We start from the raw sequence: 14,271 nt of genomic DNA, 5'->3' as shown, positions 1-14,271 counted from the left end.
TCACATTTCAAAGAGGAGAAATGAATTCATACTTTTGTCACAAGACGAGCCGTATTTGTTAGGGTTGGCACAGTACTGGCAGCGCGAGCCTTTGAAATTAGGCTCACACTGGCATGTGCCGTTTCCATCCATGCCCTCAAAACACTACAAAGTAAAGACATGGTCATGATTTTATATAACAGGAGAGTAAACCACAGTGATGGAAAATGGATTTTGCTCTTTTTTGTAACTTAAGATGTGTGCACGGCACCAGTGCTACCAAATGTCCGAAGTCGGCAGCTCCGGTGTGGATCAACCTGGTGTCTATTCAGAGAGTAAAACTATCTCATTCACTTCAAGTGGGCGTGTCCAGGTACCCATCAAAGTTGAGACAAGTTCACATCATCTGTCTTTCATCATTTACTGAGAGGATGGGGTAAGCTAATTTTTCTTGAATTTTTCTTGGATTTAGTGTTTAAGGAAAATGTTCAAGAAATGTTTCTTGGGTCGTTTTGCTCATCAAGGAAAAGCATCTTAATTTAAGAATTTGTAAATATTTTACTGAAAACAAGACAAAAATACGAAGATTTTTTTTCTTGAAAATCATTTTTTGCAGTGCAGTGCATCTTAAAATGTTTTCAATAGGTTTTGAAATGAAGCAATTGTGTGTGACGGGTTTACCTTGCCATGCGAAGAACAGGGGGCAATATAACCACCTGGGCATGGGGAACAGTCTGGTCCGAAAAAACCCTTGCAGCAGAGACGGGTCTAAATGGCACAGACAGCAAATTAATATTTTATTTATAAGCTCTGACTGAGTTTTGACATTGTAGAAACTGATACTCACCGTCTTTGTTTCATTGCAGAAGTGAGAACAGCCAGTGGTGAGTATTGGTAAAGAGATATCTTGTCGATTTATCCTATACACACAGTTTTTTAGGGCTGTATTCTGAGAAGAAGACAGCATTGAGACAAAAACAAAACGGGCACAAATCATTGTTGCGGTTGACAATTTCTTTAGATCTGTAATGTACTGTGTAAAAACAACTGGTGTTGCAATGCGATGTAATATGAAAACGCAATGCAATGCAATATGAAAACGCAATGCAATGCAATATGAAAACGCAATGCAAGCAATATGAAAACGCAATGCAATGCAATATGAAAACGCAATGCAATGCAATATGAAAACGCAATGCAATGCAATATGAAAACGCAATGCAATGCAATATGAAAACGCAATGCAATGCAATATGAAAACGCAATGCAATGCAATATGAAAACGCAATGCAATGCAATGCAATATGAAAACGCAATGCAATGCAATGCAATATGAAAACGCAATGCAATGCAATATGAAAACGCAATGCAATGCAATATGAAAACGCAATGCAATGCAATATGAAAACGCAATGCAATGCAATATGAAAACGCAATGCAATGCAATGCAATATGAAAACGCAATGCAATGCAATATGAAAACGCAATGCAATGCAATATGAAAACGCAATGCAATGCAATATGAAAACGCAATGCAATGCAATATGAAAACGCAATGCAATGCAATATGAAAACGCAATGCAATGCAATGCAATATGAAAACGCAATGCAATGCAATATGAAAACGCAATGCAATGCAATATGAAAACGCAATGCAATGCAATATGAAAACGCAATGCAATGCAATATGAAAACGCAATGTAATGCAATATGAAAACGCAATGCAATATGAAAACGCAATGTAATGCAATATGAAAACGCAATGCAATGCAATATGAAAACGCAATGCAATGCAATATGAAAACGCAATGTAATGCAATATGAAAACGCAATGTAATGCAATATGAAAACGCAATGCAATGCAATATGAAAATGCAATGTAATGCAATATGAAAATGCAATGCAATGCAAATGCAATATGAAAACGCAATGCAATGCAATATGAAAACGCAATGCAATGCAATATGAAAACGCAATGCAATGCAATATGAAAACGCAATGCAATGCAATATGAAAACCCAATGCAATGCAATGCAATATGAAAACGCAATGCAATGCAATATGAAAACCCAATGCAATGCAATGCAATATGAAAACGCAATGCAATGCAATGCAATATGAAAACGCAATGCAATGCAATATGAAAACGCAATGCAATGCAATATGAAAACGCAATGCAATGCAATATGAAAATGCAATGCAATGCAATGCAATATGAAAACGCAATGCAATGCAATATGAAAATGCAATGCAATGCAATATGAAAATGCAATGTAATGCAATATGAAAACGCAATGCAATGCAATATGAAAACGCAATGCAATGCAATATGAAAACGCAATGCAATGCAATGCAATATGAAAACGCAATGCAATGCAATATGAAAACGCAATGCAATGCAATATGAAAACGCAATGCAATGCAATGCAATATGAAAACGCAATGCAATGCAATATGAAAACGCAATGCAATGCAATATGAAAACGCAATGCAATGCAATGCAATATGAAAACGCAATGCAATGCAATATGAAAACGCAATGCAATGCAATATGAAAACGCAATGCAATGCAATATGAAAACGCAATGCAATGCAATATGAAAACGCAATGCAATGCAATATGAAAACCCAATGTAATGCAATATGAAAACGCAATGCAATGCAATATGAAAACGCAATGCAATGCAATATGAAATGCAATGCAATGCAATATGAAAACGCAATGCAATGCAATATGAAAATGCAATGTAATGCAATATGAAAATGCAATGCAATGCAAATGCAATATGAAAACGCAATGCAATGCAATATGAAAACGCAATGCAATGCAATATGAAAACGCAATGCAATGCAATATGAAAACGCAATGCAATGCAATATGAAAACCCAATGCAATGCAATGCAATATGAAAACCCAATGCAATGCAATATGAAAAGAAATGAAATGCAAATGCAATGATTGCATTCAAATATGATATTTAAATAGTGCAGATATATTTAGATTTTGCTTAACAAGATTTATCAAACAGTCTCACCATTGGTTCACCAGTAGGACAAGCAGGTTTGGAGGGACGTGTACAGCTAACACATGGACCCTGCGACGAACAGAGTTAACATAAACACTTTTAGCACACTAACAAGAGTCTGTCCTTGTTTAAAAGACTAACAGCTTTAGAAAAAGACCAAATCAGTTCTGTGGTTTTTGTGAAAGCGGAGGTCTTACCATATAAACTTTATTTTCTGTGATGTCACAGCGATGTGGTAGAATGGGCTCTATGGATGCGGGAATCAGAAGCCCCTCCACTGAATTGAGAAGACCATTATTTGCCTCGACATCCAGTTCCAGCATTGCCTCGCCATTCACCAGCATTTGGCCCTGTATGTGTTCAAAATCAGAAATAAATACAATTACAGACTTTGAAGAAACTGAAATGTGAAAATCATTCAGTGCATGCAAAATTGTAATCTCGGAGATGTCCTGTATGCTTGGCTCGTGAAATGGTTTTAGTCACCGCTCTATATCAGTTTAATATAATAAACGATAAGTACTCACAGCAGCAGTTACGTTAAAAGTCAGGATCTGGCTGGCCTGGCTCACAGCAAGAGAGTTTGACGCGATGAAGCTGGAATCCAACTGTGTACAGATGTATATAAAAGACAATATATATTCAACCATTAAGATATATAATACATTTCCACACAAACATGAGATGTGAAACACACACACAAACCTTGGAAGACGACACTATGTGATTGCGCATTAGTTCACGTAGTTTTGTCTTACCCTAAAGTGAGAGAAATAAAAAACAAAATCTACATGATGCACAAAGAGAATGCAATTTAGAAAAACCAGTTGGTATATTTATTGCACCTCTTCAGACGTAAGGAAGTCTAAATAGCCAGCCTTTAGTAAGGTAAACGCAGTATTTGTGGGAGCAAACACGGTAAAGAGTCCCGATCCTTTTAAAACAGATGCAACGTTGGTTTTCTAAGAAACACAAAAATTTTAAGATTTTGAATCATTTGAATGAACTGATTCATGTATTTGAAATTAAAGGATGGCACATACAGTTGCATGCTTACTGTGTCCACCTTAGAAATAATTGCCCATGATCTGAATCAAGCAGATCTGGGGCACCATTCACTTCCCTAGTATTTTTTCCTACTGTAGAAGTGAATGGTGCCCCAGATCTGCTTTGTAACAAACATTCTTTAAAAATATTAAAAAAAAACAGAGTAATTTATACAGCTTAATTGAAGTTTTTTTTAACTTTATTTGAAAACATATTTATTTTTAACCTTCATATATTAACACATATTTCAAAATGTAATTTTAAAATAATATAATTTTGAAAATGTAAATTCAGGGGCAACAAATATAATTCTAATTTTACAAACCAAACAGCAAAAAAAAACTATTTTTACTGGTAAAAATATAAAAGTTTGTTTAAAATGTATACGTATGTATAAAATATAAATTGAATTTTGCAATTAAAAATATATTTTACATTATTTTTTTAAACATTTTATGTTTACAAGTTTGAAACATACAGTTTCTTCAAATTTATTTAAAAAAAAATATTTTAAATACAAAAAATTGCCAAAAAATATATTTTGTATATTTTGAAATATATTTAAAATTATATTTGAAAATATATATATTTTTTGCTGTATGGGACAGAATTTTTATTTCTCTGTGAACTATCCCTTTCATTTCTGACACACAGAGATCTTAAAGATGGTTGATTTTTGTTTACCTCAAGCAGAGACTTAAACTGAGAGAACTTTCCATTTTTTGAGAGAATCTGCATAAGGTTTTCCTAAAAACAAAAAACAAACAAACGTTACCTCTAAACAAGCCCAAAACCTCAATATTTATCTACACATCTTCATCTTCACAAACCTCTTTTTCACTTATTACAGTAGAAGGGACGGCATCCATCAGTTTATCAACCAAATGTACAATTCCATTGGAGGCAAAGATGTCCGGCTCCACAACCGCTGCTTTCTTACGACTTCCATGGAGACGGATTTTGATCTGCTTGACCTTGGAAATAAACGTTTTCAATTTCAAACAGAATCTGAAACATAAACAGGCTTTGAAGATCTTTCAGAAACTAAGCTCATGATGATTCTGACGTTGTTAAATGTAATCACATACATCTGTCAGGGATTCGCCGGCCATGCCGGTCATAGTGTAGTATAGGATTCCCTTCTTCAGAGACTCAAAGTTCACCTCTGCTGCCACCATGTGCAGCTTAACGAGATATTGAGCTTTCGACTCATCGGCCAGCAGGGTTTTTACCTGTAAGGGAAACGTGTTGTTAATATGTTGGTTTATGTTTGTGTGGATGTGTTTGTGTGGCCTCACTTACAGTTGTGCCTTTAAAAGCCTTGTTCACCGGCACAAACACGGTAAACTGTCCACGGGAGGTCAGAGGCCACGACATGGTTTTAACTGAAATGACATGAAGGATACAGAAGAGTCAAACATTTGTTGCACACGAATGTCTGAATTGTGACTTAACTGCAATTCATCGACTGTCCACAAGAGGCTGTCACCAAATTTTGAGCAAAAATCTGAGATAATTCAATTTTTGTGAAGGACTTTTGTAAGAGATCAGACTCAGAGCGATCCTCCAAACATACACGGACGTATTTTATAAGTTGCGGAAAGGCACATAGCGGTATTACAGAAAGCCGGAAATACTCGTCATTGGCAGGGAAGCGTTTTCTCTTAATTGGCGGTGAAAGAGTTAAAGTTCTGCATAATTAACTCTTTCGCCGCCATTGCCGAGATATCTCATCAATCAAGAGAAAACGCTTCCCTGCCAATGACGAGATTTTCTGTCTTTCCGCAATACCGCTATTATCCACCAGGTGGCGCCATTCCGCAACTTTTTAAACCTGGAAGTATTGCTCTATGGCAAGCTGCTGCATGTCCGTGTCTGTTTTAAAGATCGCTCTGAATGGGATCTCTATGAAAAGTCCGTCACAAAAATGGAATTATCTCTGCTTTTTGCTCAAAATGTGGTGTTTTTGCCGAAACCTACCCATATTCAAAAAGTGATTACAAAAGAACCACTGAAGGTAGGATGAAAAGTTTTTTTTTTTCCGAGTTAGGCAGGTTGAACTGGGTTTCAGCTTAACCCACATCACGCCTCTTTACCCACATTCGGTTATCTGCGCGTGATGTGCGGTGACGTGATGCCAAGATGGCGACGGCATGGAACGGCATCACAAACCTTTGTCTGACGGCTTGGACACTACGTCCATATTTTTTTACAGACTATGGTCCAAATGTGTGAAAAGTGATGAACATGTATGCTTTGTTAATTCACCAAAAAACAAAAAATTTCACAAAAAATAAAAAATTAAGTCAGCACACCAAAGCACAAAGCAATAAAATTATAATTATAGTCTATCATTAAAAATGTTTTGATACTTTGGAAGGTTTGGTGTGCCGACTATAAATATATTTCTTATATGCTTTGTTAAATTTAAATATTCTGTAGCTCAGTGGTAGAGCATTGCATTAGCAGTGCAAATTTTGTACATGTAAATTGAGTTGTTTTATATCTTTGTTACTGGAAAAAAAGTTTTTTATTTTGTTGTTAACATGTGTTTTGTTTTTTTCTATTTTTCTATTTTGTAATTGCATTAACATGTTAAAAATAAAATAAAATAATAATTAAAAAAAAATGTGTAGGTTCAATCCCATACAAACTGTACTGATGAAATGTATACATGCACTGTAAGTCGCTTTAAAAAAAGCATTTACCAAATGTAAGATTGTAAATGTCAAAGGAATGACTCACCAAAAAGTGTAATGGCACTGGAAAGCTGACCTGTCCATTCCCCACCCGGCTTTGAATTCAGTTCCTGCAACTGCTGGATTATATTACCGAGGCATATCTTCCCATTGCCAATAAAACCATCACGACACTTACACCTGGAAAAAGACGTCAATGTTAAAATCTAAATGAGCCTTTGTGATTCTGTGAGAAAGTAATAAAAAACAACAAGTCTTACTCGACTGTTCCTGGTTCTGCGGTGGTACAGGTGGCGTGTTTATGGCAGGAGTTGGGTTTGCACAAATCTTTAATACTGCAGCCCTTTCCTTTGACAAACTTCTCGAATCCCTCCAAACACTCACAGTGAGCCTTTGACAGAGACCAAATTTACAACGAGGGATGGAAACAAGATGCATTTGAATGGTTTACATTTTTTAACAAACATACACCTACCTTTCCAGGGCCGTCGTACATGCAGCGTGTAGAGCTCGATGTACAGTTGCCTAAGTTAGTTTGGCAGGGATCGATTGGCATGCAGACACGTCCATCACCACTGTAGCCTTCTCTGCAGGTGCAGACGTGCTGGTTTGGTCCTGTATGCGCACACGCTGCATTTGCATGGCACACGGCTCTTAAGCAGGGATTAATTGCTGCATGAAAAATGCGACAGAAACCAAGAAATCCATTTTGAGGGTTTATACAAATGTTATATCAAATGCTTTCTTTCCTCGTACCACCAAATAGGTTATCATGGTTCTGGTTTAAATTAACCTCCCTTTCTTGCCCAGACGGCAGACGGCACTGGCCCGGATCTGCACCGGAGTCATCTGCTGTCTGGGCAAGAAAGTCCCCATATCTGAGCCAACCATGAGTTAAAAGAACTGAGCATTTTGGGTTGTATAGGTACAGTAAATTTTAACCCACCAGTTGGGTTTGTCCATAAATCATGTTTATATCATAGGCGGGGGCCAGAGGAGGCACTGCCCCCCAGACTAGAGCCAATTATTATTTTGTCTGAGCTATTAATGAAAAAAATATGAGAATTAATTCTTTATTTGTTTAATCCTTATATATATATATATATATATATATATATGTGTACAACACTGTAGGTAACTTAAGGCTAAAATAGTTTTAATTTATTTACACCATATTTAAAAACCATGAAGTCGCACTCTCTCGCTAATCTGAAAGTATGTACCCCCCGAAGCACAAACGCCAAACTCTGCCTATGGTTTATATAGAGTACTCACATGTACAACTGACTCCATCACCTTGATAACCAGGTTTGCACTTGCACACAAGCTGGCCTGTTGAAATTTCCTCAATGCAGCGAGCATTTGTCCCACACCGTAAAGAAGCACAGGCTGGAAGCTCTGGATAAAGAAAATAATTTATCTGTCATTCTCATCTAAAGGTCTATGTATATCGATTACACTTAAAGCCTCGGCTAAAAATCTTACCTCGGCTGCAGTCTACACCTGTGTATCCAGACAGACACGTGCATTGCCCTGTGCCTTTTATTCCGCTGTCGCACAAGCCATGCTTGCATTGGCACACTATGAAAAACAGAGCATGTTTTTGACTCTGATGCTGACCAAAGATGTACAATGTATGAAGTAAGACAGATTTTGTCAAAAATTTGGTGGCTCCTCACCGTTGCTGCATGTTTGTCCGTATAAATTCTCTCTGCAGTCCTCACAAGCTGTTCCAACAAAGTTTGGCTACAAATTCATTCAGAGAGATTTATTGGGAGGTCTGTAACAGTGTGCATAAGTCTGAGAGAGCAGAAAAATAAGTGGGGTGCTTACCTTACATGTGCATGTTCCATTACCACCTATACCATCAGAACACATGCCATTATTACTGCAGGGAGTCCCAGCTGATCCTGGACACTCTAAAGAAGGAAATAGTTGAGATAAAGATGTAGAAATGAAAGGGAAGCTCGAAAAAAAGGACACTTTTAATTCAACTAGTAAATAAAAATACAAATATAAAAATTTCTTCAAACCTTTCATTTCAACCAATCAAATTCACAACTTGAAGATGTCAATCATAGATTGAATTTTTAAAACTTTTTATTAAATTAAGTTTTAAAATGAGCATCCTTTACTGTAAACCAATATAATAAGTTCTGTATGTTTGGTGAAACTTATCTGAAATAAGAACTTCGGTCAGACTGATCTGACTTCAGCATGACGTCAGCTAAGACTGTACAAGACTGATGTCAGCTAAGACTGACTAAGACTGAAGTCAGCTAAGACTAACTAAGACTGACATCAGCTAAGACCAATGCCAGCTAAGACCGATTAAGACTGACGTCAGCTAAGACTACCTAAGACTGACGTCAGCGAAAACCAATGCCAGCTAAGACCGATTAAGACTGACATCAGCTAAGACTACCTAAGACTGATTTCAGCGAAGACCAATGCCAGCTAAGACTAACTAAGACTGACATCAGCTAAGACCAATGCCAGCTTAGACCGATTAAGACTGACGTCAGCTAAGACTACCTAAGACTGACGTCAGCTAAGACCAATGCCAGCTAATACCGATTAAGACTGATGTCAGCTAAAACCGATTAAGATTGACGTCAGCTAAGACCGTCATCAGCTAAGACAGATTAAAACTGACGTCAGCTAAGACAGACTTAGACTGACGTCAGCTAAGACTGACTAAGACTTACATCAGCTAAGACTAACTAAGACTGACGTCAGCTAAGACCAATGCCAGCTAAAACCAATTAAGACTGACGTCAGCTAAGACTACCTAAGACTGACGTCAGCTAAGACTAACTAAGACTGACGTCAGCTAAGACTAACTAAGACTGACGTCAGCTAAGACCAACGCCAGCTAAAACCAATTAAGACTGACGTCAGCTAAGACTACCTAAGACTGACGTCAGCTAAGACCAATTAAGACTGACGTCAGCTAAGACTACCTAAGACTGACGTCAGCCAAGACCAATGCCAGCTAAGACCGATTAAGACTGACGTCAGCTAAGACTACCTAAGACTGACTTCAGCTAAGACCAATGCCAGCTAAGACCAATGCCAACTAAGACCGATTAAGACTGACGTCAGCTAAAACTAACTAAAACTGACGTCAACTAAGACTGACATCAGCTAAGACTAACTAAGACTGACGTCAGCTTAGACCAATTAAGACTGACGTCAGCTAAGACCAACCTCAGCTAAGACCGACCTCAGCTAAAACTAACTAAGACTGACGTCAGCTAAGACTAACTAAGACTGATGTCAGCTAAGACCGATTAAGACTGATGTCAACTAAGACTGATCTGAAGTTATTGAGTTTGGATGGGTCTGATTTGAAAGCAGAGGTTTGGTGTGACTTATCTAAGATCAGTGTGTTTGCTAAGACTGATCTAAGGTCAGTGTGTTTGCTAAGACTGATCTAAGATCAGTGTGTTTGATATGACTGATCTTGGCTCAGTAAGTTTTCTAGAGTCTGTTTTGAAGGCAGATATTTGGTGTGATTGATATGATGTCTGAGGCTGATCTGAGGACAGTGTATTTGAGTTGTCAGATCATGGATGGATGAGGATGTGAGTTAGCAGAGTTTCTCTGCCCTTCAAACAGACCCTCACTGACCCTCACTCTTCCTTTCCTTCCCGTCATTCTCACTTAGTCTGAACACTCAGTCCAGACAAAATCCCTGACAAGATCAAAGCATTCCCAGCAAAACCAGCTTAAACCAGTATCACCCCGTCCAAGCTCCTACACCATTTTGGAGCTGCAAAACCATATCGTACATCTCAGCACAGGTCATGACAAAGAAAACTACGCATGTGTCACATTTTACATTTTCATAATGCTGACCCGTCTTACTGACTCAAGGGTCAAACCATTTAACTCTTGAGAAACAATGCAGGAAGTTCTGCTGATAACAGACCAAAGACAACAGACGGTAAATTAAGCGCTTGACTCAGCTAACTCATAGTGGGGTCTGTTTATGTGCTGACATACAGAGGAAGTTCTGGAAATGAGACATCCAGTGCCTGTTGGTCAGCACATTCCAGTGGCCCATCGGTACAGGACTGCCATATCCCTCATGTTGGGAAGGAAATCTGCAAATCTCTTGTTTAACAAACTTCCTCCCATCATCACACATTCATACATGTTAAAAGCGAAAGAGTACACATCTTAAACATCTGTGCCTTTATTGTGGAAGGCCACATATACAGGATTTACATCCCTAGTCACAAAATTCCGAAAGGAATGTCAGCGGAATTTCTATCATCATTTGGAAAGAAAAGAATCTTGTTGGGATCAAACAAAAATCCTCTAGGAGATCCTGCTGGATAGTTTATTTTTTACTCTGGACTTTCAGTTTATCCGGTAAGATTTATATTTTTCACGATAAAAAAAACAGTTCACTAGATCCCAGGTGTAACTCTCCTTCCCCTTGTTTGTGTTTTATTAAACTTTGTTAGTGGTCGCATCGGAGAGTAGTTCCTGTCCTACTCTTCCGATCAAAATATTCCCTCAGTGTCACTTGTCTTCCTCAAAAATAAAGGAAATACCAAATGCCATTTAAAATGTGTAAAAATCGGATAAAGACATGGGAAAATAATCATTAACGATCACTTTTGAGCCATCTACATCTGCTTCAAGACCTTATTGATGTCATAGTCCATTATTATTATTATTATTAAACAAAATACCACAACAAATTCATGAAACTTCCTTCATTTATTTTTTTGAATGAAAACACCAAACTTACCAATGCAGTCATTCCCCCAATAACCAGGACAACACTGAGGCTCCACCGTGTCTTTAATACACACAAACGAACAGCCTGAAAAACTCAAAGCGGACGTGACTGAATACCTAAATACAAAAAGACAGATGATTGTATTATTATTGTCTCTGAAATCAGATAGCATAACCTTAGTTTATGCATAAGGAAGGATGATGGCAATATTAACATGTCAATCTAGTTAAAATTCATTTGACTTCTACTTTGTTTTTACATTAAGCCAGTGGTATTTCCTAATGGGGTGTACACACCAAACGCGAATTTAACGATTTGCGCGAGTAGATTTGCGTGGGTCGATGCTATTTGCCTCAAACGCATCTTCGCGCAAATTGAAAATATTCAACTCATGCGAAAATTCGAAGTTAAATCCCACGAGTAATCTAGAGCAAGGAACGCAATGCTTCACGTTTGGTGTGTACGCAACATAACACTTAATACTAACTCTTTCAAAAAAACATTCAGCAAATTCAGCTTTCATTAGGATGTTGGTGCAAATTAAAATGTTAAATAGTATGTTTATAAATCTATATGTTTATTTATTTATAAATGTTTCTAATGTTAACTAGCACAGATTAACCAGCAAGCAATTTAACGTTTAAAAGACGCCCAATAGCCGTCCAAAACACAGCCCACATCTAGATTAAAACAAGGCAAAATTTGGGCTGTCAGTGAAAAATTTATTGACCCAAAAAATAAATGAAATAAAATAAATTATTAAATGAAACCAAAAATCTTGTGATCACCGTTGACTTTGTTTATTTTGGTTAAAACCACATTCAAGTTAGGTTACTCATAGCCGGACTATTTCAGGTCTATAGTTAACGTACCTTATACTGTAAAATGACGACTATTGCTTGTTTTTAACTTCAAGGAGTAATTACTAAACACAGCTAGTGTAAGTAAACACACACAATCACCTGCAGTCCTTGTTGCTCTTCCCAGGTGACTTCTTGTTGTATCCACTGGGACAATTCATGAGAGATGACAATGAGCAGGAATGACATTCGGATTTCGTCACCACCTGGATGTTCTTATCGCAACGGTTCTGATAGACACCAAAACACACACATGATGTTAGAAAAGCATTATATATGTACATTCTGCATTTATTTTGACAAAAAAAGTTTATTTCTGCAAGAAGTGGGTTACTCATAGCCGGACTATATCAGGTGTATAGGCGGTGAAATGACGGCTGTTGCTTGCCGAGCTTGGTTTTCTTACAAAACCAATAGTCGGAAAGCACGCTGGATCTTAACACCCGTCACTGATTTTCCAAAGAAGATTTACCTGACTTGACTTCCCTGCAATATTTTCAAAAATGAGCGCACGTCAAACTACTCGAATCAAACGGGGGAAGTTTGAATGGATGAATTGTTTTTGGTTTGTGTGTCTTGAAGGGTCACAGCAACCACACAGATGTTTAAGACTCCAACCACAGAAAAGTAAACATGCTGTAATTAAATATAGAGAGGAGCTCCTTTACTGGACAATAACATTTTACCTACAGTACAGAAGAGTAATTACCACGATTTTCCGAGGAAACGGATACAAACATCATTTAGGAACAAACTACATGTTTGTTTTTCTGTACCAGCCTGTTGCCTGCCATACATAAACATATGTGAACTAGATGAGAGCTGAAGATCGTTTTGCTTTTGAGCGATTAACATGCATCTGTATGAATTTGTCAGTACATAGTACAAATCTATACACCATTGCTACACATTATTTATAACTCTTTCACAATTTATACCCATTGAAATGATATTAGGTGCATGCATGGTGCATGATTCTCACCTGTGATGTTGCAGCAGTCATCCAGAGGATCTCAGTTCCCATCAGCAACAGCAGACATCCATGAATCGAGTTTAATCTGAACTCCATGGTACTCAGACTGTTTATTTCTCTATCTCTCGTTGTCTGAGAGGTTTCTCCACGGACTGTGGCCGCACGCGCTGGCCTTCTGCCTTTTCAACAATCCCTCCCTCTCTTCTTTCCTGTACCACAAAGAGTCAGAGGGCAAAATCTAATTCCCTTTTATTCCTGGACACATCCATACATATATAGCACACGCACAGATTTAGATTTTTCTCGTTAATTTGCAGCCTATATGAGACAGCAGTTTATTAGAAAAACTAATGCATGATAAAGCAAGAGTCTCCAACCTTTTTGTAAGCAAGGGCTACCACAATGAATGGGCTACCTTTTTGATATAGTCTTTTTGTTTTACTTGTTTATATGTTAATATGTATAAAAGAAGCCAAGTTAATATAAAAAAATGTAATAAATAAATATTAAAATTGAGGATTTCAATAGGATGTGCTTTGGTGGGCAACTTTCAGACCCCGTGGGTGCCATGTTGGAGACGACTAGTGTAGAGATTACAAGTGCATATTAAGAAAATCAATCTTAATGTGTGTTACGGTTGCTCGATTATAGGCAAAATCATTATCACGGTTATTATTATTTTTTTATTCATACTTGCAATTATTTAACACGGTTACTCAGTGACTTTTAAAAACATGCATTTATTTAACCTTTTTATTAAAGATGCATTGATATCAAAATTTTCCACTGATACTGATTATTCATATCTGTCGATGCCGATAGTTTGGTGGTTATATGAACTTGCATTAAAGGTGCAGTGTGTAATTTTTAGAAAGATCTCTTGACATAAATGCAAAATATTAAACAAAACTATATTATCAGGGCTGTATAA

General features: G+C 37.3%; 1 protein-coding gene across 1 annotated transcript in view; it reads right to left on the bottom strand.

The window, feature by feature from the left end:
* The window catches only part of stab2 (stabilin 2), a 37,856-nt gene extending 24,372 nt beyond the window's left edge, over positions 1-13,484 (bottom strand). The window contains exons 1-22 of the mRNA XM_065289940.2: positions 13,350-13,484; positions 12,470-12,597; positions 11,517-11,623; positions 8,585-8,670; positions 8,431-8,497; positions 8,237-8,332; positions 8,027-8,149; positions 7,227-7,423; positions 7,012-7,142; positions 6,798-6,931; positions 5,355-5,437; positions 5,141-5,284; positions 4,883-5,026; positions 4,737-4,799; positions 3,851-3,967; positions 3,711-3,764; positions 3,533-3,613; positions 3,203-3,355; positions 3,015-3,074; positions 827-928; positions 661-747; positions 33-144 (exon numbers count right to left, since the gene is read on the bottom strand). Of these exons, the coding sequence (XP_065146012.1) occupies positions 33-144; positions 661-747; positions 827-928; positions 3,015-3,074; positions 3,203-3,355; positions 3,533-3,613; positions 3,711-3,764; positions 3,851-3,967; positions 4,737-4,799; positions 4,883-5,026; positions 5,141-5,284; positions 5,355-5,437; positions 6,798-6,931; positions 7,012-7,142; positions 7,227-7,423; positions 8,027-8,149; positions 8,237-8,332; positions 8,431-8,497; positions 8,585-8,670; positions 11,517-11,623; positions 12,470-12,597; positions 13,350-13,436 (2,356 nt within the window). The 5' untranslated portion in view covers positions 13,437-13,484. The remainder of the gene's footprint in view (positions 1-32; positions 145-660; positions 748-826; positions 929-3,014; positions 3,075-3,202; positions 3,356-3,532; positions 3,614-3,710; positions 3,765-3,850; positions 3,968-4,736; positions 4,800-4,882; positions 5,027-5,140; positions 5,285-5,354; positions 5,438-6,797; positions 6,932-7,011; positions 7,143-7,226; positions 7,424-8,026; positions 8,150-8,236; positions 8,333-8,430; positions 8,498-8,584; positions 8,671-11,516; positions 11,624-12,469; positions 12,598-13,349) is intronic.
* Between the last annotated feature and the right edge of the window lie 787 nt (positions 13,485-14,271).

This window comes from Paramisgurnus dabryanus, chromosome 1 (genome assembly GCF_030506205.2).
Source record: "Paramisgurnus dabryanus chromosome 1, PD_genome_1.1, whole genome shotgun sequence".
Classification (NCBI taxonomy): Eukaryota; Metazoa; Chordata; class Actinopteri; order Cypriniformes; family Cobitidae; genus Paramisgurnus; species Paramisgurnus dabryanus.
This window is presented reverse-complemented; position numbering and strand designations above follow the sequence as displayed.